This window comes from Pogoniulus pusillus, chromosome 37, assembly GCF_015220805.1.
Source record: "Pogoniulus pusillus isolate bPogPus1 chromosome 37, bPogPus1.pri, whole genome shotgun sequence".
Taxonomy (NCBI): Eukaryota; Metazoa; Chordata; class Aves; order Piciformes; family Lybiidae; genus Pogoniulus; species Pogoniulus pusillus.
The window spans coordinates 4,677,755-4,701,662 of record NC_087300.1 but is presented as its reverse complement, the minus strand read 5'-3'; the positions used below and the strand labels follow the sequence as shown (position 1 = coordinate 4,701,662).

General features: G+C 52.8%; 1 protein-coding gene across 2 annotated transcripts in view; it reads left to right on the top strand.

The window, feature by feature from the left end:
* Positions 1-23,908, top strand: part of GRIK3 (glutamate ionotropic receptor kainate type subunit 3) — a 149,377-nt gene that overhangs the window by 67,272 nt on the left and 58,197 nt on the right. For both annotated transcript variants that reach the window (XM_064172779.1, XM_064172780.1), the window contains exons 2-5: positions 8,374-8,550; positions 8,761-9,018; positions 11,142-11,323; positions 17,497-17,550. In XM_064172779.1, the coding sequence (XP_064028849.1) occupies positions 8,374-8,550; positions 8,761-9,018; positions 11,142-11,323; positions 17,497-17,550 (671 nt within the window). The remainder of the gene's footprint in view (positions 1-8,373; positions 8,551-8,760; positions 9,019-11,141; positions 11,324-17,496; positions 17,551-23,908) is intronic.

The following is a 23,908-nucleotide window of genomic DNA, read 5'->3' as shown; positions in this document are numbered from 1 at the left end:
CACTCAACTCTTGCCTGAACAGGCATCAGCTCCAGCTCTGCTGTGGCTGCTTGTGGAGGAGTTTATGATAGCAGCTTCTCGGTGGAGAGCACAGGGAAACAGTTCCTATGACCAAACCTCTCAGTGCTGTACCTTTGGGTGACCAAACCTCTCAGTGCTTTCCCTTTGGGTGCCAAACCTCTCAGTGCTGTCCCTTTGGGTGCCAAACCTCTCAGTGCTGTCCCTTTGGGTGACCAAACCTCTCAGTGCTTTCCCTTTGGGTGCCAAACCTCTCAGTGCTGTCCCTTTGGGTGACCAAACCTCTCAGTGCTGTCCCTTTGGGTGACCAAACCTCTCAGTGCTTTCCCTTTGGGTGACCAAACCTCTCAGTGCTGTCCCTTTGGGTGCCAAACCTCTCAGTGCTGTCCCTTTGGGTGACCAAACTTCTCAGTGCTGTCTCTTTGGGTGACCAAACCTCTCAGTGCTTTCCCTTTGGTTCTGCTGGCACTGACTGACCAGCCCTGGTCCTCATGGGCAATTTCAACCAGCCTGACATCTGCTGGAGGGACAAGACAGCAAGGCATCAGCAAACCTGGATTGCATAGATGACAACTTCCTCCTCCAAATGGTAGAGGAACCAACAAGAAAAGGTGCTGTGCTGGACCTTGTTCCAGTCTGCTGACCACACCAAGCTGTGTGGTGCAGCAGCCAGGCTGGAGGGCAGGGATCCATCCAGAAGCACCTGGACAGGCTGCAGAGGTGGGCACAAGCCAAGCTCAGGAGGTTCAACAAGACCAAGTGCAAGGTCCTGCAGCTGGGTCAAGGCAATGCCAAGCACAACTCCAGGCTGGGCAGTGAGTGGCTGGAGAGCAGCCCTGAGGAGAGGGACTTGGGGGTGCTGCTGGAGGAGAAGCTCAACAGGAGCCAGCAGTGTGCACTTGCAGCCCAGAAAGCCAAGCAGAGCCTGGGCTGCAGCAGACTGGATGTGAGGAGGAAGTTGTTGAGCAGGAGAGTGGTGAGAGGCTGGAATGGGTTGCCCAGGGAGGTGGTTGAGGCCCCATGGCTGGAGGTGTTTGAGGCCAGGCTGGCTGAGGCTGTGTGCAGCCTGCTCTAGGGTAGGGTGTCCCTGGGCATGGGAGGGGGGTTGGAACTGGCTGCTCCTTGTGCTCCCTTCCAACCCTGACTGATGCTATGATTGCTCTCTGATTTCCTCACTTCCACTGCAGCTTTATTACAGCCCTATGCTGCTGTGTCAGAGCCTCTGGAGTTTCAGTTCCATTCCCAGTGCACAACCTCATTCTTTGGAGAACTTTCTTCTACTTCCCACTGGTGTTATCTCATTTCTCTTTATCAGTATAAACACCAGCTCTGAAGGGACCTGGACCATGACAATGAAATTCTCTTCACTGGACTGGTCAGATAAGCAGAAGTATCAATTCTCAAAGCTCCCTGGGAGAAGCAGCTCTGGTGAGGAAAGCTCCTAGGAAGGTCTCTCCTTTCTTCCTCCCTCAGAAAGCCTCCGAGTGGCACCCTGGAGAGACAGGCACTAAATTCTTTGCACTGCCATCAGCCCATTTGCTAATGCTGGCCCCAAAAGAGAGCCCAGCAGAAGGTGATGTTGCCACACCACAGCCAGCCCTGCTGCTGAGCAAGCAGAACAGTTTGTAACCTCGGAGAAAAACACACCAAGGAGAGATCCCTGGGCACAGAGGTCTGCCAGACAGAGGCAGGAGCTCTCCTGCCCCTGGAGGAGCTCAGCTTGGCTCCAGCCTCAGCAAGAGCTATTTCCAAACAAGCATTTCTTGCAGGATGTCACATGGAAAGAGACTGTCAGAAAGCTGTCTAAATGTGTTAACAACACTGTCAGCGGGGGAGAGGGAAGTGTTATCAGAAGTAGTCGTTCTTCAAAGCTAAGTAACTCCCTGGTTTTATAGGGAGTAAAAGATAAGAGATCACACCACACACTGAGGGCTGCTGCAATTCTCTTCCCGAGGATGAAGCTGTTTGTCTTGTTAAAAAGGGGAAGAGGGCAGAAAGGGGAACCCTGAAATACTTTGACTTAGCTCTCGACAGGGCTAAAAATAACTGAGGTTGTGCTCAGCCTGCAGAACCATGGCTCGGGGTGAGCTACAGCACTGGGACAGGATTCCCACCCCATCCACTGAGCTTCCCTCTGCCTCCCTCCTGAGGCCATCCCAGAGACCACAGAATCACAGAATTGCTTTGGTTGCAAAAGTCCTTTAACAGCATCCAGCGCAACCAGCAACCCAACACTACCATGGCCACTAAACCATGTCCCCGAGTGCCATGCCCACAGGTTTCTTGAACACTTCCAAGGATGCTGACTCCACCACCTCCCTGGGCAGCCTGTGCCAGTGCTTGACCACCCTTGCAGCAAAGGAGTTTTTCCTGATCTCCAACCTACACCTCCCCTGGCACAATCTCAGGCCATTTCTTCTTGTCCTTTCACCTGATACTAGGGAGAGAAGATCCTCCAGCATCATCACCTGGAGATGGAGGAGAGCAGTGTGCCTTTGCTAGATGCAGACAGGCTTGGGCTGTCTGCAGTGTGCACTTGCAGCCTGCAGGGCCAAGCAGAGCCTGGGCTGCAGCAGCAGAAGTGTGGCCAGCAGGGCCAGGGAGAGGATTCTCCCCCTCTGCTGTGCTCTGCTGAGACCCCACCTGGAGTACTGCATCCAGTTCTGGAGTGCCTATGACAAGAGGGCTGTGGAGATGCTGGAGTGTGTCCAGAGCAGGGCCAGGAGGTTGCTCAGAGGGCTGCAGCAGCTCTGCTGTGAGCACAGACTGAAAGAGTTGGGGCTGTGCAGGCTGGAGCAGAGGAGGCTCCCAGGGGACCTCCTTGTGGCCTTCCAGCATCTGAAGGGGGCTCAAAAAAAGCTGGGGAGGGACTTTTGAGGCTATCAGGGAGTGGCAGGAGTGGGGGGAATGAAACAAATCTGGAGGTGGGGAGAGTGAGGCTGGAGGTGAGGAAGAAGTTGTTGAGCAGGAGAGTGGTGAGAGGCTGGAATGGGTTGCCCAGGGAGGTGGTTGAGGCCCCATGGCTGGAGGTGTTTGAGGCCAGGCTGGCTGAGGCTGTGTGCAGCCTGCTCTAGGGTAGGGTGTCCCTGGGCATGGCAGGGGGGTTGGAACTGGCTGCTCCTCGTGTTCCCTTCCAACCCTGCCTGATTCTGTGGTTCCATGGTGCTGATTGGCACCAGTGGGATTTGGGGAGTTTCCTGGGACCCAGCCTGTGCCCTGGACAGAATTGAATTTTCTGCTGCTCAGAGCTGGATCCTTTGTGCTTTGCAGCTAAACCTCCCAGGACACCTGGTAGCAGCCTCCTGCCTGGGGCTGTTGCTTTTCTAATCTGGAGCTACAAGGAGACTTTCAGGCATTTGCTCTGGATCCTCATTTGGAATGTTTAAATCTCCCCACCCCGCAGCACCATCAGTGGTCATCAAATAAAGCAACATGAAGTGATCAGACATGAAGTTGGTTCTAATTAGCTGTTTCCCCATATGCTGATCGACCTTCTCTGGAGAGCAATTAGCCTGCTTTAGAGGTAAAAGACAGCTGAGGATTGTTGAACCTGCCTGGTGATTGATATTTAAAAGCCAAGTCAAGTGGAATAATGGATGGCTCCATCAAAACCATGTGAAAGTCTGGGCTGGTAGCCTTTGATCCTGTCCCACCTGAGCAGATAGGGATGGTGTCTGCTGAGCCATCTCCTGCCAGGCTGACTCCCAGACCAAGGCTCCACTGCACTGCAAATATGGCATAGTAAGAAAGTTGTCAGGGAAAAACATGGCAATAAACTCAGCCTGAAACTGATGCAGCACATTCCAGAGCCTCACCACTCTCGCTGGGAGAAAGTTTTTCCTAACATCAAGGTCTGGACTAGATATTAGGAAACATTTCTTTTCCCAGCAGGAGTGGTCAGGCATTGGAATGAGCTGCCCAGGGAGGTGGTGGAGTTACCAACCTTGGATGTGTTGAAAAGTCCTTTGGATGTGGTGCTTGGGGATACGGTTTAGGGTGCACCTGGCAGAGTAGGGATATGGGTTGGACTTGCTGATCATAGAATCAGGCATGCTGGAAGAGACCTCCAAGCTCAGCCAGCCCAACCTAGCACCCAGCCCTGGCCAAGCAACCAGACCATGGCACTAAGTGCCCCAGCCAGGCTTGGCTTCAACACCTCCAGCCACGGCAACTCCACCACCTCCCTGGGCAGCCCATTCCAATGCCAATCACTCTCTCTGACAACAACTTCCTCCTAACATCCAGCCCAGACATCCCCTGGCACAACTGGAGACTGTGTCCCCTTGTTCTGTTGTTGCTTGCCTGGGAGAAGAGCCCAACCCCACCTGGCTACAGCCTCCCTTCAGGCAGCTGCAGACAGCAATGAGCCCTGCCCTGAGCCTCCTCTTCTGCAGGCTGCACACCCCCAGCTCCCTCAGCCTCTCCTGACAGGGCTGTGCTCCAGGCTCCTTTTCCAACCTGAGTGTTTCTGTGATGCTGTGGTTCAGGAGTGTGCCCAGCACCTGGCACTGCAGCAGGAAGGCTGTGGGCTCACTGATGGGTGAGGCAAACAGCAGCAACCCTCCCAGGGTAAATCAGGCAGCAAATGCTCTCCCCAACCTCAGGAGGACAGGACAGAGCAGGACAGAGCTGAGCACTGTCTTGTAACTGCCTGCAAAGCCATGGGAAGGGGAGAAGGAAGGGAAGGGACCTGAGCAGACAGAAGCAATACTGGGCAGGAGGCTGCTAGCATCAGGTCAGTGAGCAGCACCCTTTAACTACCCAACACCTGGGATAACTGCAGACACAGGGCAGGGACAGAATTGGTTTAGAGAGAGACAGCAACACTGAAAGACTTCTAGCTTCTTTGTCTCAGAAAGTTGTTTGTAGGCAGTCTAGAGAACTGGGAACTGCTTTGTTGCTGCCTTTTGAGAGCCCATTGACTTTCTGTCCTTTTATAAGTGTAAAGCCACAATGAGGTCACTCTTACAAGACCCTCATGGGACTACTCTCTCTGGGAAGTACAAGCAGAGCTGACCCAGCCTGTTTGTCCAAACACTCTGCAGCAGCCCTGCCTTGCACTGCTTCATCCTTCTCGATGAGTCTTGCAGGGGACACACAGGACCACCCCCACCACCCATCCCCCCCAAGCCTGGTGATCAGCCAGCTGATGTCACATCCCTCAGCCTCCCAATAGCTCAAGTTGATGTTCTCCATTTTTGCTCAAATGGAGAAGCTGCAACAATTATTTTCATAATTAGCTGGCTTTTCAAATTAATGCCAGTTATGCTATGTAATCATGGTGAAGATTATGCATTAATCAGCTGTTTCAAGCTGGTTATTAGGCTCTTTAAATAATGATCAGAATGAACATCTCTGAAGGAGAGGAACAAAGCCAAGAGGGCCAGCAGTGTGCCAGGAGTGGGGCTGGGGGGACTGGCTGTGCCCTGCACCCCAATCACAGACTAGACCCTTCTCTCCATCCCTCAAAGTGTCTGAGGACCCAGCAGGTTGGTGGGTGTGTGTGGTGGCTGCTTTGCAGCTCCTTGGCAGCTGGGGTGGTTTCCACATCTCCCCAGAACACTCAGCACCCAGTGGTGCCACCAGCACTCTGTCGCCCCTGCCCCTCTGCCTCCTCACTGCCAGGCACCACGCTCAAGGTTCTGGGTAGCCTCTTACACTCAGTTGGATGCCTGGGATGGGAGTTTATTTGGGATCAGATAGCAATAATCCACATGCTCAGTCCTTCTATAATCTATCATAATCAGAAGTGCCCCAAAGCAGCCCTGAAGGCTCTGGGCTAGGAGGAAGGCTGGTGTCAGACAGCTGATAATCAATAGAACACCATCCCAGTTATCACTTCAGGCTGATGCTGGAAAACAAACACAAATTCCTTGCTAAAATGCTCTGGACAGAGAAGCTTTGAACAGCGAGACAGGGATGAATCTCACACTTCAGGCTGTGCTGATTGCTTCTGCTCTAATGCTGTGCATGAACTTTCCCTGCCCTAAGAAACTTAGATTGAGCTACCAGCATCTGCAGACTCTGGTAAGGGCGAATAACTTTCCTTGCACTGATCAGTAATTAAGTGTTTGGGGATGATCCAGTGAGAGTGAGGCACTTGGAGAGTTTGGCTTCTGCCTCTACTGCCAAGTGCTCTGCATTAAATCCTGGTTGTGACTGACTTGCTGCAGACTGCATGGACTCAGGGCTGGGTGCTAGTTTGGACTAGGTGATCTTGGAGGTCTCTTCCAACCTGGTTGATTCTATGAATTATAGAATCTTAGAATCATAGAATCAGTCAGGGTTGGAAGGGACCACAAGGAGCAGCCAGTTCCAACTCCCCTGCCATGCCCAGGGACACCCTACCCTAGAGCAGGCTGCACACAGCCTCAGCCAGCCTGGCCTCAAACACCTCCAGCCATGGGACCTCAACCACCTCCCTGGGCAACCCATTCCAGCCTCTCACCACTCTCCTGCTCAACAACTTCCTCCTCACCTCCGCTCTGAATCTCCCCACCTCCAGCTTTGCTCCATTCCCCCCACTCCTGTCACTCCCTAGGAGCCTCAAAAGTCCCTCCCCAACTTTTTTGTAGCCCACTTCAGATCCTAGAGGGCCACCAGAAGGTCCCCTGGGAGCCTCCTCTTCTGCAGCCTGCACAGCCCCAACTCTTTCAGGCTGTGCTCACAGCAGAGCTGCTGCAGCTCTCTGAGCATCCTCCTGGCCCTATGACTGGAATGGACCTCCAGGAGGACCATCCAGCCTCTTTTTCTTTATGCTTCCCTCTATTACCAGAGTCAGTGCTGAAGCCAGAAATACTTTTGTCTACCAGAAACATGTGGTGAGCAGCTGAAATGTTTTTGGATGGTTATGGCTGTACACTCCCTGCCATGGCCACTCCACAATTGGGGACACAGACAGCCACAATCTGCAGGGGAAGAGGAGGAAAGTGACTTGCCATGGTCATGGAGAGCAGGAAAGTCAACATCTTCTCAAGGTCCTTGGCAGCCTTGCTGTGACAGTCTCCAGGCATCACTGGTGTGGGTCACTCAGGCCTTTTGGCTGGGTTCCTGGGAGGACACACAGCATGTGGCTGCCAACAGAAAGGGCTGCTTGGCTCTTGCCAAACTGGCACTCACGGCTGAGACCAAATCGCCATCGAAATGACAGCTAATGAGTTCTGGCTCCTGAAGGAGACTCATGTGGTTGCTTGAAAGCTGGGAGGGCTCAACAGACATCTGTTGTCTACAACAGAACAGTTTTGGACTACCTTAAATTGAAGAGGAAGATTTTCCTTCTGCTAATGAAGCCAGAGCCCATCTGTCACCGATGGCTCTTGCTTGCCTCCCTCATCCATTCGTTACTCTGCTTTACTTTTTCATGGCACTGAGCAAGGTTCTGTGTCCTTCCATGGCTTTGTGAGTGGACAGGATGGTGGCCACACCTCAGACACAAGGACCTGCGGCTGCACACATCTACAGCTTGCACTCAGTCAGTGGCTGTCAGTGGGGAGCTGAAGACAGGAGTCGCAGCTACAGAGCCAAGCGATTGTGAGAGATGAGCTGCTGGCCCCTGGGGAGGTGTAATGGCATTAGCAGCTCCTGAACGCAGGCAGGCAGGACCTGCATTATTGAGCAGAGAAGCTGTAGGGGAGGCAAAGTCAGAAGTCTCTGCTGGTCTGAATTAAGAACTTGACTAACACAAACATGAGGAACAAAGGATGATGAGAAGGGCACTAAAAAATAGCCAGCGGCAGGGCTGCGCTGCCCACCTGCCACATGAGGACCTGGGGGTGGGTGGACAAAGTGAGGACCTGAGGGTGGGTGGACAAGGTGAGGAGGAGCTCAGCACAGCAGGGAGTATCAGGAATAGCGCAGCCAGAAGGACCAAGGAAGTCCTTCTGCCCCTGTGTCCAGCACTGCTCAGGCCACCCCTTGAGTGCTGTGTACAGTTCTGGGCTCCTGAATTCAAGAGAGCTGTTGAGGTGCTGGAAGGTGTCCAGAGAAGGGCAGCAAGGGGACACAGTCTGAAGTGGTGTAGGGGGAAGTATAGGCTGGATGTTAGGAGGAAGCTGTTGTCAGAGAGAGTGATTGACATTGGAATGGGCTGCCCAGGGAGGTGGTGGAGTCAGTGTCTCTGGAGGTGTTCAAGAAAAGACTGGATGAGGCACTTGGTGTCATGGTCTGCTTGAGTGGATGGGGCTGGATGATGGGTTGGACTGGCTGATCTTGGAGGTCTCCTCCAGACTGGTTGATTCTATGATTCTTCAGGCCTGCAAATGTCACAGCTCTATCCAAAAGTCTTCTCCTCCTTGCTCCCTAAGATTCTGAATCCACCCTGCTGTGGCTGAATACTACCTTGGTCTTGTCTTGCAGGAGGGATCTTTGAGTATGCAGATGGCCCCAACACCCAGGTGATGAGTGCTGAGGAGCAAGCCTTCAGGTTTTCTGCCAACATTATTAACAGAAACAGAACTCTGCTGCCCAACACGACGCTGACCTACGACATCCAGAGGATACACTTCCACGACAGCTTCGAAGCCACTAAGAAAGGTAAGAGCGCAGCAGCTTCCCAGCAGCTTCCTTCCTCTCTCTGCCTCTCAGCACCGTTGTAACTACCTCATACCTACACTGCTGTCAGTGCCCAGAAGCTTCTCTGTCCATCTGCTGCTCAAGAAGAAGCTGTTTGTGCCCACAGCTCAGCCCTCTCACGGAGGTGCCCGTGCTTCACTGACAGCATCCTTCCCTCCCTTCCTCTTCCAGCCTGCGACCAGCTCGCTCTGGGGGTGGTAGCAATATTTGGACCTTCCCAAGGTTCCTGTACCAACGCTGTCCAGTCCATCTGCAATGCCCTGGAAGTCCCTCACATACAGCTTCGGTGGAAGCATCACCCTTTGGATAACAAGGACACTTTCTATGTCAACCTCTACCCTGACTATGCCTCCCTTAGCCATGCCATTCTGGACCTCGTGCAGTACTTGAAGTGGAGGTCAGCCACTGTGGTTTACGACGACAGCACAGGTGGGTAACAAAGGGCTTGGAGGAGGAACCCAGGAGATGTTTCGGGCTGGGTCCCAGATAGGGACTCTGTCCAGTTCTGGGCCACTCAATGCTGGGGTACTGGGATGTGTCCAGAGAAGGGCAGCAAGGCTGGGGAGGGGTCTGGAGCAGAGCCCTGTGAGGAGAGGCTGAGGGAGCTGGGGGTGTGCAGCCTGCATGTGAGGAGGCTCAGGGCAGAGCTCATTGCTGTCTGCAGCTCCCTGAAGGGAGGCTGTAGCCAGGTGGAAGTTGGGCTCTGCTGCCAGGCAAGCAACAACAGAAGAAGGGGACATAATCTCAAGTTGTGCCAGGGGAGGTCTAGGGTGGATGTTAGGAGGAATTTGTTGTCAGAGAGAGTGATTGGCATTGGAATGGGCTACCCAGGTAGGTGGTGGAGTCTCTGTGGCTGGAGCTGTTGAAGCCAAGCCTGGCTGGGGCACTTAGTGCCATGGTGTGGTTGGTTGGGCAGGGCTGGGTGCTAGGTTGGACTGGCTGAGCTTGGAGCCCTCTTCCAACCTGCTTGATTCTATGATTCTGTGAGAGGAACTTATCTAATGCACCCTTTTGGGAACAAAACAAGCAGTGACCAGGGCACACCAGTTCCCTGGCACCCAGGAGAGCATTGTAGAGGGTCCTGGGATCCTTCCTGTGGCATTTCAGTCACTAAGCACTTAGAAAGAGGGGAACCCACAGCTCCACCCTAGCTAAGAAAGGGCAAAGGGAGGATTAATTGCCTGTGGGGGCAATCCAGCTCAGTCCAGCTCTGCTTGGCACCATGGTACTCATCTGCACAAGCAAAGCCCTTGGTCTGGGGCTGCTTTGAGGATGCAGTTTCCCAGCTAAAAGCAAAAGAAGTTCTGGAAAGTTGTTTTGTTTTCTGGCTAATTCGCTAAAGCAGAGCTGACAAAGGAAGCTGGTGATGGTTACACAAAGCATGGCACTGCCCAGCGCCGGAGATAAACCCCCCAAAAACAAAGGACACATTGGAGAGCCTGTCCAACCGCATTCCACGGACCCGAATGCTTTCTTTAGGGGAGGGCTGATGAGAACAGAGTTTGACACTGCTGGTTTGTGAATGTGGGTCACAGTATGTTCCCTCCCTGCCACATTCTAATGTGTTCTTTCCACTCTGCAGAGGGACAGGCTTCTCTCTTGCTCCTTGTAAGAGAGGAGAAGCTTGCAATAGGCAGCTGATGAATTTCTTCTGGTGACACTAAGGTAGCAATCACCCCTCAGCCTCAGCCAGCCTGGCTTTGTACCTTCTGCAGGACAAAGAACTGAGTTCTGAGGGCAGCAAGAAGGTTCCAGGCTGTGGTTCAGTGTCTGGTCTGAGCTGTGCTCTTCAGAAATGGAGGTGCAGATTCCTTTTTGCCTCTGCTGCTGCGCATGGCAGATGCTGCAGACTGGAACTTGTTGCACAGCTGATTGGTGCATCCTGTCCTTGCTCAAGGGCACATTTCCTTAAGGCAAAATAGTGACAGGATAAGAGGGAATGGATTGAAGCTCGAGAAGGGTAGATTTAGACTGGAGATTAGGAAGACATTCTTGACAGCAAGAGTGGAGAAACACTCAAACAGGTTGGCCAGGGAGGTTGTGGATGTTCCCTCCTTGGAGGTGTTCAAGGTCAGGTTGGATGAGACCTTGAGCAATATGATCTAGTGAGTGGTGTTCTTGCCCATGGCAGAGGAGCTGAAACTAGATGATCTTTAAGATCTCTTCCCTTCTATGGATCTGTGAGAATGTCATGATCCCAGAGATGCCAAAGGTGAGGACAACCTGCTCCTCTCCTCTTGCCACCCAGTGCAGGGACCGCATCTGTACCACAAAGCAGGGAAACACCACGAAAAGCCATTCTGCTCCAGAAATATCTGGGGGGGGAGGGTGGTGAAGGGGGTGTTTAATGACTGACATCAAAGCCTATCAAAGCCAAGATGACACATGGCACCTTGGCCTTGCTACACCTTCCTCAATGCCCACCCGAGGGAGGGCAGCCGGGACTGCATTGCACGCAACAGCGCAGGAAGGACAAAGCAGCTGCGATGGCTGCAGAGCCAGGGGCAGAGCTGCTGTAACGCTGTGGGTTTGTCTCTGTGCAATGCCTGAAGGCCTCATCCGGCTGCAAGAGCTGATCATGGCCCCCTCGAGGTACAACATCCGCCTGAAGATCCGGCAGCTGCCGCTGGACACCGACGACGCGCGGCCGCTGCTGAAGGAGATGAAGCGGGGCAGGGAATTCCGCATCATCTTCGACTGCAGCCACCTGATGGCAGCTCAGATCCTCAAGCAGGTGAGCAGGGGGGCAGGTGGGGGTGAGGCAGAGGTAGGCACCCAGGAAGCCTACGAGGAGCATCTGGGGTTGGGCAGTCTGGAGAAGAGGAGGCTGAAGGGAGGAGACCCTAAGGGGAGACCTCATTGCTCCTTATGACTGCCTGAAGGGAGGTCGGAGAGAGGAGGGAACAGCCTCTGCCCCTTGGGGGCAAGCGATAGGAGAGGAGGAAATGATTTCAGGCTGCACCAGAGGAGGTTTGGGCTGGGTGCTAGGAGATAGTTCCTCACAGAAAGGGTTCTCAAACGTTGAAGTGGTCTGCCCAGGGCAGTGGTGGAGTCACCATCCCTGGAGGTGTTGAGGCAGTGTGTGGACCTGGTGCTTAAGGACATGGTTTAGCGTTGACCCTGCAGTGCTGGATGATCTTGGAGGTCTCTGCCAAGTGGATGTTTTCAGGGACTGTGATGCATATGAGTCAGCAGTGTGCCCAGGTGGCCAAGAGAGCCAGTGGCATCCTGGCCTGCATCAGGAATGGTGTGGTCAGCAGGAGCAGGGAGGTCATTCTGCCCCTGTGCTCTGCACTGGTTAGACCACACCTTGAGTGCTGTGTTCAGTTCTGGGCCCCCCAGTTTAGGAGGGACATTGAGATGCTTGAGCGTGTCCAGAGAAGGGCAACGAGGCTGGGGAGAGGCCTTGAGCACAGCCCTACGAGGAGAGGCTGAGGGAGCTGGGATTGGTTAGCCTGGAGAAGAGGAGGCTCAGGGGAGACCTTATTGCTGTCTACAACTACCTGAGGGGAGGTTGTGGCCAGGAGGAGGTTGCTCTCTTCTCTCAGGTGGCCAGCACCAGAACAAGAGGACACAGCCTCAGGCTGTGCCAAGGGAGATTTAGGCTGGAGGTGAGGAGAAAGTTCTTCACTGAGAGAGTCATTGGACACTGGAATGGGCTGCCCGGGGAGGTGGTGGAGTCGCCGTCGCCGTCCCTGGGGCAGTTCAAGGCAGGACTGGACGTGGCACTTGGTGCCATGGTCTAGCCTTGAGCACGGTGGTAAAGGGTTGGACTTGATGATCTGTGAGGTCTCTTCCAGCCCTGATGATACTGTGATACTGTGATATTGGGTAGCCATACCAGGGGACTGCCCAGATCTGCCTCTCTGTCCACAGGCCACAGCTCCACCAAGAACTACAACAGGTGCACCCTTCAAGGATGCTACAGCAAATGTGGTTTGCACTGGAAAACTGGAAGGGTCCAAAAAGTGACACAAAAGTAGTTAGACAGCAGGAAGAAGTTCTTCACAATGAGGGTGGTGAAATACTGGAACAGGCTGCCCAGAGATGTGGTGGAAGCCTCATCCCTGGAGACATTCAAGGTCAAACTTGATGGGCAACCTGATCTAGATGGAGATGGCCCTGCTGAGTGAGGGGAGGTTGGATAAGGTAACCTTCAGGAGTCCCAGCCCAAAGCACTCTGTGATTTTGTGACCATTGGTAAGAAGGGACTCATGTCCCTAGAGGAGACATGACAGGCACTGCTGCTCAGGCTGTGTCCCCTCTGCTACTGCTCCCCCCAGCCACAGCAGCAGCAGCAGCAGCAGCAGGACTGTGCCCTGGGTCACTTCTATCACTGCTCGATCAGCCCTGCACAGCTGTCCATGCACACTGATTTTCATCATCCTCTTTCCCTTCTGTGCTGCTTCATGTCCCAGGTTTGGGACCCAGTGACCTCTCAGCTGGGCAGGTGTTAGCCATCCTGGGTGGTCTGGGCCTGTCCCCAGCCCTGCATCTCACTGCTGCAGCCAGGAGGGACATCCTCTGTCCCTTCCTGAGCACCCTGTGCAGTTCTTGGACTTTAAGCCAGATGTCAGTGATTTTCCATTCATGTGGTCTCTCTCTCCTGTCTCTCTAAGTTCCTCTGCTGGCATTTTCCTCAGACCAGCAGGTTTGCTCCTCATTTCCACTTGCCTGGAGGTCTGAGGGTCGATACCAGGCAGAGGAAACCACACTCAGGTGGAAAAGCAGCGGTGCAAGTGTTGCTCATATCAGCCCAGCAAGACACTACCACATAGATTAAATCAATCCCCCGCAGGGCTGAGAAAGCAGTGCATGGAAAGAGGCTTCTCTTGCAGCCTGCTTGATGCAAAATGAAGGGAAGTGCTCTGAGAAATCAGAAAGCCTGGCAGGGATTATTAAAGGAAGCAATATCAGGGACTCATTGTCTCCTGCCTATTATTTTTACATCCTGCCTGTTTGGTGCTGCTCACTTATGATGCAGTTTATTATAGTTTATTGTGCCATCTGCTCTGCTCATCTCCAGGAGCGCAGAGTGAGGAAGACAGAGGAGAGGGGAGACTAAGGGGAAAGTTTCTCTAAGTCCTTCTGACTGGTTTTATTGAGCCTGAAGGGTTTGGGTTTGCTTTTTGCAGGAGCCAAGGCCATGGATTCCAACCTAGCAGTGTTAACACAGAGCATTCTTACCCAGGAAAAGCTGGGGAGATGCACAACCCCAACCCCTCTGCACACTGGGGGAGCTCAGAGCAGTGCAGAGTGTGGTTCTCCTGTCTCTGCTGAGGAAGCAGGAAGCTCACAAACCTCATCTTATCCTAACTGTTCTGCCTGCATCAAGAAATGCACATCTCAGGGTGCCACCTTCACCTGTGAGAGAGATTTTTCCCTTTACCTGGGGTAGAAGAAGAGGCTTCTGAGCCCTTACTCCACCCTGGCCCCTTAGGCTTTGCTTTGTGTGTTCACTGCAAGTACAAGTTGGGGAAAGGCAAAAACATCTCTTTACCTGGGGTAGAAAAAGAGGCTTCTGAGCACCTACTCCACCCTGCCCTTCTCAGGCTTTGCTTTGTGTGTTCACTGCAAATACAAGCTGGGGAAAGCCAAAAACATCTCCCAGTGAGGAGGGGAATCTGCTCTTGCTTTGCAGTGTCAGAAGAACAACTGCAAAAAAAGCTCCAGTCTTCTGTTTGACCCAGGAACAATAACAGTTATGTTTTATTGTAGTATCTACCTGTTGTAACATGCTGGTAACTACACCAGTGAGCTCTGCACACCTCTGGCCACCAGAATCTGCTCTGTCCAGGCTCCCTGGAGCCTTCTGGCTGCTCTGTCCACCCTGGTGCATTGCCCATAGGTGACAAAAATGCCCTTTAACACCCAGGTGCAGTGCCCATGGGTGACAAAAACGCCCTTTAACACCCTGGTGCAGTGCCCATAGTGACAAAAATGCCCTTTAGCACCCTGGTGCATTGCCCATAGGTGACAAAAACGCCCTTTAACACCCTGGTGCAGTGCCCATAGTGACAAAAATGCCCTTTAACACCCTGGTGCAGTGCCCATAGTGACAAAAATGCCCTTTAGCACCCTGGTGCAGTGCCCATAGTGACAAAAATGCCCTTTAGCACCCTGGTGCAGTGCCCATGGGTGACAAAAATGCCCTTTAGCACCCTGGTGCAGTGCCCATAGTGACAAAAATGCCCTTTAGCACCCTGGTGCAGTGCCCTAGGTGACAAAAATGCCCTTTAGCACCCTGGTGCAGTGCCCATAGTGACAAAAATGCCCTTTAACACCCTGGTGCAGTGCCCATGGGTGACAAAAATGCCCTTTAGCACCCTGGTGCAGTGCCCATGGGTGACAAAAATGCCCTTTAGCACCCTGGTGTAGTGCCCATAGTGACAAAAATGCCCTTTAGCACCCTGGTGCAGTGCCCATAGTGACAAAAATGCCCTTTAGCACCCTGGTGCAGTGCCCATAGTGACAAAAATGCCCTTTAACACCCTGGTGCAGTGCCCATGGGTGACAAAAATGCCCTTTCAAGACTTATGTTGCTATTTCCACCCCTTGGAACTGGTTTTAGCTGCACATCTTTAGGTAGCATGAAATGCTTTGAGCATCTCAAGCCTCCATCTGCTCAGGCAGCTCTGACTAGGCTCACACCATCCATGGTTAAGGTAAGGTGCTCCCACAGCAGACACCTACCAAGGCACTTCCCTGATCATCTGGGCAGGATTTTTTCACTGGAGTAGCCAAAAATACCACAACCCCATGGGTTAGTAATCCATGAGCAGTAACAAGAGAGCTGGCACAAGGAGGTGCAGATGACATTGCCACATTCTGCTCCAGCCTGGCTTCCTTGAAGCAACTGAGACATCAAACCATTGATTATTTTACCCTCTTGGACAAGCACATTGCTGTGAAAACCTACCACAGAGCCAGGCCTGCTCATGATGCCTTCCAACCCGCCCCAACTTCTCTGGCCTCGCTCATTTTTGGTCCCTTGTTAATGCTTTACATCTGTTCTCTGGCTCCCAGCTTCTCTGCTCTCCTTGGCAGCTGTCTCTGAACAGTTGCTGTGCTCTGCAGTGCACAGATGTGCCTGCCTTAACTTTAGCAGAGATCCCATTCTCATCCCAGAGATTGCCTGCAGCTTATCCACCAGCTTCATCATTTATTCATTTCCCCACAACCCCAGATGTGTCCTGCACCCAAGCTGCCAGCATGGGGAAGATGGAGCTTGCTCCTTGTGGCAGCTCAGGGCTCTTCATCCACCACTGAAAGAAGCCATCCAGCTGTGGACTCTGAACTGGAATCTCATCATTTCCTCTTGAGTGCTTCCACATCATCCCACTGATGCTTCACACACTCAGGACCACTCTCTGCTTTCACATCATCCCACTGATGCTTCACACACTCAGGACCATTCTCTGCTTTCACATCATCTCACTGATGCTTCACACACTCAGGACCACTCCCTGCTTTCACATCATCCCACTGATGCTTCACACACTCAGGACCACTCCCTGCTTTCACATCATCTCACTGATGCTTCACACACTCAGGACCACTCCCTACTCAGGCTCTGTGCACCTGGTCAGGAGGGAGCTGGAACAGCCCCCGTGGCCAGGCAGGTGGCACAGGGACAGTTTCCAGGCTTTCAGAAAGGCACTTCCATGCCTGAAAACAGGGAATAAATCCCCCCTCTAGAGTTGCAGAGGCTTTTAACCTCCACCATTTCCTTTTCCCTTGGTTTTGACATCTCCCTTCACACTGTCACTTCCTCCCTCCCTCAGGGCTAAATTCTGCCCTGGTAATTTTAGCAAAACCCAAGGGAAATGAACATTTCTGGGGGAATCTGAAGTTGCTTTCCCATCAGTGGAGAGTTTTAAATGCTCTTGCCTGAGTTTCCTCCAGAAAACCTGCTGACAAGAGCCAGCATCACAGCCAAACCCACAGGGATCTCCTTTAGCCAACCACCAACTTCAAGGTGACCCTTCCCACGGCCAGGGACGCGTTCCCCTTGTGCCACGTAGGGCACTGTGAGCCAGCCAAGGTGCCTGCAGCCCACAGCACGCCCTGCAAACCTGAGAGAACAGCATGTTCCCTCCATGGCTCACTTGTGCAGATCCCAGCAATCTGCAGGAGCCAGGCTTGTGTCGGGGCTGGCACAGCACACCTAGAGCCTGGGCTCGCCAAGTGCGCTTGGCTCCGCACCGCCGCCTCGCAGGGCTGAGGGGTGGGAGGTGTCCCTGCTCCCCAGCCCTGTGCTCTATGGTCCCTGACCCATTTCTTCCCCAGGCATGGCATCAGAGCCTGCCTGTGGTGCAAAGGCAGGAGGGACTCGGACCAGAGCTGTGGGTACAGGAACAGGTGTTCAAGGTGGAGGGGAACACAGAGCTGCAGCAATCCGTGGGTGAGAAAGCAAAAGCCTTTCACTCAGTGTCTCAGCCAGGGCCTGGGCTTGCAACCATGAGGAAAGGCTGCTCTTGCCATCCTGCACAGGTTTGTGAGAGCTGCTGGCTGTTGGGTGTCTCAGAAGGAAGGACAAGCCCTCCTTTCCCAGCTGAGCCCACAGAAGCCACCTGTATCCCTGGCAGACCATGCAGAGAGTGTTACCCACGGGTGACCCTGTGCTGTAGGCTGTGTCACCACTTTCCCTGGCACAGCAACACCCAGAAAGGCCACCAGCCTCTACAGGAGCTGGACACTGAGGCTTTGCTGTCATTTCAGAAGGGCTGGAGGACCACAGATCAGCTCAGCAGTTAAGCACCTGCCTCTTGCTGTGTGCTGTGCTTCACAGGGCTGACCCAGCCTCCAGCTCCTGCTGCAGTGCCCAGATCAGCTCCATAGAGGTTTCTGAGTGTTGTCATGGCCTGTGTCTGCTCTTGCTAACCTCTTTTCCCTCCTTTCCTCAAGGCCATGGCAATGGGAATGATGACAGAATACTACCACTTCATCTTCACCACTCTGGTAAAGTATCTGACCTGTGCACACCTCTCTCACACTCCACTGAGGCAGGAGGTCGTGGGGGCAGCGGGAGAGTGCATGGAGCCCTGCCCAGGGTGGGCATTGCACAGTCACAGGACTCTGGAGCACTAGGGTGGAAAAAGCAAGGGGAAAGGGGGGGGGGTCTGGTGCTCTATAATGAAAGGGAACAGTAAGGCTGAGTTTAGAGCAGCCCTCAGTGCTACAGCTGTAAGATCTCTGCAGCATCCCCAGGAGCTCAGCCCGAGTCACATCACTCTTTTCTTTCCCTGCCTTTGGACTGGCTCAGTGCTCTGGCTTTGCACAGATGTAGATTCTGCTTTTATTTCCCCTCCCAGTCACTGTGATTTGAGTGCAGCTACCCACACACAGAAAGAGGAACATATGTGTGGATTTGCAAAGCTCAAGTCCCACAGACAGGATCCAACAGGGCCAAGTTCCAGTCAGAAACTGAGTATAGGTCTGAGTGCACATCCTGGGTATATATGCCTGAGTGCTCACCCTGGGTATGCAGGTCTGAGTGCTCACCCTGGGTATGCAGGTCTGAGTGCTCACCCTGGGTATGCAGGTCTGAGTGCTCACCCTGGGTATGCAGGTCTGAGTGCTCACCCTGGGTATGCAGGTCTGAGTGCTCACCCAGGCCTCCCTTAAGAGCCAGGAGCAGCCCTGATGTGGCCAGCAGTTCAGTACCAGGTTTGTTTTACATGAGAAGACCTCAGCTTGAAATTAACTCTGCTCTTATTAAGCACAGGCCAGTTCCTCTCTGACTCCCAGAGGCATTTTGGTTTGGGTGGGTTTTTTTTTGGGGGGGGGGGCATACCACTTTTACTCCCACCTAGGATGCTATTGTCTGGTGCACTGATGAATTCTGTGTGATTTTCAAGATCCAATTTCTCTTTGTTCCTTTCCTAAAGGGAGGGGGGGGGGGGGGGCGGGGGGAGGGGAAGACTAAACTCACCCATAAAAATGGCCAAATGCAAAAGACATTTTAATTACCTCTGCTGCCATTATCTATTCCAGGCAGCTTTAAGCATTTCCCAGATAACCTCCTATTAATCAGCCCCAGCAGAGCCTGGAGTACATTTCATGTGTAGGTACAGCCTGGAGGTAGGGGGGGGAGAAAGAAAGAAGAGAATGATAATAAATTAATAGATAAGCAATCACAATTAATGCCACTTTCCTGAAATAACAGTTATATCATGGGAAAGATATTTTAATCTGCCATTCCTTAAGGCAATGTTTTCCTAGCATGCAATGCTTGTGCTTTGCCTTCTCCAGTACTAGACCCATGGGGTGCTAATGAATTAGTCTATTATGTTACACTGAATGTTTCTAAAAGGTCCCTCGTCAATACTGAGCACACTGCATCAACACTTGGCATGAAATGCTCCGACGTTTTGCTAGGCAGCAAGACTACAGTTCAGTGACTCCAGCCTGAAGAGCCCCATCAGGCTGCTCCATCAGAGGAGGAGGAGCTCTGCTGAGCCTCCAACCTCTCACATCCTGAGAGCTCCCTTCAAGAGGGCACGGCCAGGAAATCCTTGCAAATCCACAAGCTTGCCCCCGCTGCTGCTTACAGCAGTTAGAGACAGGGGCAGCAATGTGTGTTCGTGCTTGGAGTCAGGTGAGGAGCATCCAGTTCTGGAGCCCACATTACAAGAAGGACATGGAGATGCTGGAGTGTGTCGAGAGCAGGGCCAGGAGGATGCTCAGAGGCTGCAGCAGCTCTGCTGTGAGCACAGACTGAAAGAGTTGGGGCTGTGCAGGCTGGAGCAGAGGAGGCTCCCAGGCGACCTTCTTGTGGCCTTCCAGGATCTGAAGAGGGCTACAAAAAAGCTGGGGAGGGACTTTTCAGGTTATCAGGGAGTGGCAGGCCTGGAGGGAATGGGGCAAAGCTGGAGGTGAGGAGAGTGAGGCTGGAGGTGAGGAGGAAGTTGTTGAGCAGGAGAGTGGTGAGAGGCTGGAATGGGTTGCCCAGGGAGGTGGTTGAGGCCCCATGGCTGGAGGTGTTTGAGGCCAGGCTGGCTGAGGCTGTGTGCAGCCTGCTCTAGGGTAGGGTGTCCCTGGGCATGGCAGGGGGCTTGGAACTGGCTACTCCTTGTGGTCCCTTCCAACCCTGACTGATTCTATGGTTTGAAGGAGGGCACAGACAGGAAATCCTAGCAAGCCCAGAAGCTTGCCCCTGCTGCTGCTAACAGTAGCTAGAGGCAGGAACAACAATGTGTGCCCATGCTTGGAGTCAGTTGAGGAGCAATGGTTTGAAACAGGAGCAGAGTGGATTTAGGTTGGATGTCAGGAGGAAGTTCTTTGCTGTGAGAGTGCTGAGGGACATGGTTGAAGCCCCAATTCATGGAGACAGTCAGGGTCAGACTCAGTGTGGCCCTGAGCAGCCTGATGGAGATGTCCCTGCTGACTGCAAGGGAGTTGGACAAGATGACTTTGGAGGGTCCCTGCCAATCCAGTGTGATCTGTGGAACAGTAATGATGAATTACACACCCAGCCTGTCCTCTCTCCATGAGGCTCTAAACCAGAGCAGTCCTCTTGTCCACTGCTGCTGACAGTGGGGTGATCTTGTTAAACCCAGCGTGCCCAAGGCTCAGGACACCACACAAGTGCTCCTGTGACCAAACACAGGATGGTTTATTGCTCCAATAGTGCTGAGGGTGCCAACCTCCCACCACGGGCAAGGCTGCTCCTCCTAGCAACAGCTGCCTCTGCAGATCAGTGCCCAGACTGAGACCCATGGCAGGCACATTACCCATGAGCTGCTTTGCTCCTCCTGGACACCTGCTTCTGCAGCTTCTGACTGTGGAGGTGAGAGGATCAGACTCTGGCACTGTGGCTGACAAGGGGTGACCCAACAGGGAGGCAGGAAAGCATGCATAGGAAAGGGGAATTGCTGCAGAGACACACCAAGAGTGAAGCTTTCTAAAGGTAGGAGCATGAAAGGGGAAATTCATCTGCAGCACAGGAAATAATGAATGAAAGGGAGTGTAGATGAGGTGGAAAATAGAACCAGATGTTTCCATTTGTGGTGGTGAAGGAGCAGAAAATGCAGAAGAATTGATCTGGCAGTTCCCTACCATGCATGCACCTCCCCACCTTCTGACACTCTGCTTGTGTTCTTAATGCCAGGAGATGATTAATCAGACTGCAGCAGATCTAAACTGGAACAAAGAAAGGACCTGATGGAAGGTTGACTATAGGAAACTGATGAAATTAAAGGTCAGTGGAGAGCAGCAGGATGGGAAGGGCAACCAAAATACCAGTAGGAACTGAAAGGTGGTCAGGGCTGGCAACTGACAGATGAGAGGCCCTAAAATCTGGAGCTCAGTGGATTAGGTCCAGGGAGGTTCTTCTACCCCTCTACTATGCCCTGGTGAGACCACATCTGGAATACTGTGTTCAGTTTTGGGCTCCCCAGTTCAGGAATGACAGAGACCTGCTGGAGACAGTCCAGCAGAGAGCCACAAGGATGAGTGGGAGACTTGAGCATCTTCCCCTGTGGAAAGAGACTGAGAGCCCTGGGGGTGTTTAGCCTGGAGAAGAGAAGGCTGAGAGGAGATCTGACCAATGTGTACAAATGTCTGAGGGGTAGGGGTCAAGTGGATGGAGCCAATCTCTTTGCAGTGGTCAGCAGCAGCTACAAACTGGAACAGAGAAGGTTTCACTTCAACATGAGGAGAAACTTCTTTACAGGGATGGTGACAGAGCCCTGGAGCAGGCTGCCCAGAATGGTTGTGGAGTCTCCTTCTCTGGAGACTTTCCAGACCCTCCTGGATGCATTCCTGTGTGAACTACCCTGAGTGATTCTGCCTTGGTAGGGGGATTGGACTGGATAATCTCTGGAGGTCCCTTCCAACCTCTAAAGTTCTGTGATTCACTTTTACTCAAGTGCTGCTGGGGTGAGAAACACCACTAAATAACAACCCTGCTCTTGCTTAAATCAAAGGGATGCTCCAGGAAGGTCTGAGATTCTCTTCCTGGAGAAAAGGTCTGCCTCATTGCTCTCTACAGCTATCCGAAGGGAGGCTGTAGCCAGGTGGGGTTAGTCTCTTCTGCCAGGCACCCAGACATAGAAAAAGAGGTCACAGTCTCAAGCTGTGCCAGCGTAGGTTTAGGCTGGATGTTAGGAAGTTGTTCGTGCCAGAGAGTGTCATTTGCATTGGAATGGGCTGCCCAGGGAGGTGGTGGAGTCACAGTCCCTGGAAGTGTTTAAAGGAGACTGAAAGGGGCACTTAGTGCCATGGGTTAGTTAATTAGAAGGTGTTGGGTTGGACTGAATGATCTCAGAAGTCTTTTCCAACCTGGTTAATTATGTGAGTCTGTTGGAAAACTTCCCATCTCTGTGGGTAGTACTCCAGAGAGCCCTGAGGAGCTGTCTTTGCTCCACAGGGACCAGCAGAGGGGCTGAGCAAACATTCCCAGCCTCATCTCTGACACCCTCCATGAACCTGCCCTGAATCAGCAATGGCCTGGCTAGCAAGAGCAGGAAAGGGATGGTGCCCTTATACTGGGCACTGGTGAGGTCACACCTCAAGTTCTAGGTTCAGTTTTGGGGCCCTCATGCCAAGAAGGACATGGAGGGGCTGGAATGTGTCCAGGAAAGAAAGCCAGTGAAGGGTCTGGAGAGCAAAGCTGGTGAAGAGTGGCTGAAGCAGCTGGGGGTGTTTGATCTGGAGATGAGGAGAGACCTCATTGCTCTCTACAGCTCTGTGAAAGGAGATTGCAGTGAGCTGGAGCTGGTCTCTTCTCCCTACTATCAGGTGATAAGATGAGAAGAAATGGCTGACATTATGCCAAGGAAGGTTTAAGTTGGACACTAGTAACAATTTCTTCACTGAAATTGAGGTTAGGCATTAGAACAGGCTGTCCAGGGAGGTGGTGGAGTCCCCATCCCTGGAGGTCTTCAAGCAGTATGCTTGGCCATAGCATTCTGGGACATGGTTTAATAGCCACAGTGGCATGGGGCTGAAGGTTGGACCTGATGGTCTTAGAGAGCTTTTCCAACCAAAGCACAACACTACTCCCCCAGGAGCTTCCAGCTCAGCCAAGCACTTAAGCTCATCATAAGTGAGAAGAAAGAAGCAGCTAAACACAGGGGAACTCAGCCCCCATGGGTGATGTTAGAGTAGCTTTTGAGCCTAGTCCTACCTGGCTGGGGGGCCACCAGGCCCCCCGGCCTTTAGATCACCTCCACCATTCACCCAGGGTGCACCATGGGGACTCACCAGCAACAGTGGAAGGAGGATCCCTCTGCCCAGCTGGGCAAGCTTAGGGCTTCTGCCTTTCCTGGGGCAGATTATAAAGGGGAGTGAGCAGGGAGGGCAAAGTGGTCACACCTGGGGTGGGAGGAGACTCCAACAGCACCCAGGTGCTGCGGGTTTGGGAGATAAAAGGGTAAAATGGGCTGGGGGGGGGGGGGGAATAGGGGCAGATAGAGTGGAAAAGGGGAGGTGGTGTGGAAAGGAGGGAGTTGGAGGGGGAAAGGATAGAGGGGAAAAGGGGAGGTGGTGTGGAAAGGAGGGAGAAAGGATAGAGATAAAAAGAGGAAGATAAGGAGGAAAGGACAAAGGTGGAGAGGAAAGGAGGAAAATGGGGGAAAGAGGAAGATGGAGAGGAAGGAGATAGAAAGAAGAAGAGGAAGATGGGTGAAAACAGGAGATGGAGAGGAAAGGAGGGAGAAGGGGGATACAATTAATAAGAATAAAAAGGTAGTTCTGCTCTGCCAGGGGCATTGGACTAAATGATCTTTCGAGGTCCCTTCCAGCCCCTAACTCTCTGTGATTCTGAGGGGAACCAATCTGGGTTTGCCACCACAATAATAAAAAAAATGATTTCCCCACAGCAATTCCCAGAATACAAACCAAAGTGTGACAAAAGGTTACAAACCCTGCAGAAATAAACCCCTGCCAGCGAGTCAGAGGCAGGAGCAGCCTCACACACACAGAGGAGAGCAGCGCCTGGCTGCGGCTAAACCTCTCTCTTTGCCCTCAGTGAGAGTAAGTCATTTAAAAGTCAGCACTGTAGCCTGCTTTGCTCAATGCCCTTTAACAAAACAGGGAGGTTTGTACTTTCAGGAAGGGAAAAAAAAACAACCCCAGCAACAACAGCCAAAGAGCAGCGAGGCTGAGCTGGGCTCTGCTGTGATTAATGGCTGGGTCCTGGCTGCACCTGCTGCCGAGAGCGCAGCGCAGTGCCTGGGCTGCGGAGTCAGAGGGCAGCGCTTAAGGAAAAGATCAACCCCCCCTCAGAGCTTATTAAAGCAAAACAGCTGTAAGAGTTCCTTGCTCTCCCGCTGAGAGTGAAGTCTCAGCTGCTGGCAGCGCTGGGTTCGTTGTG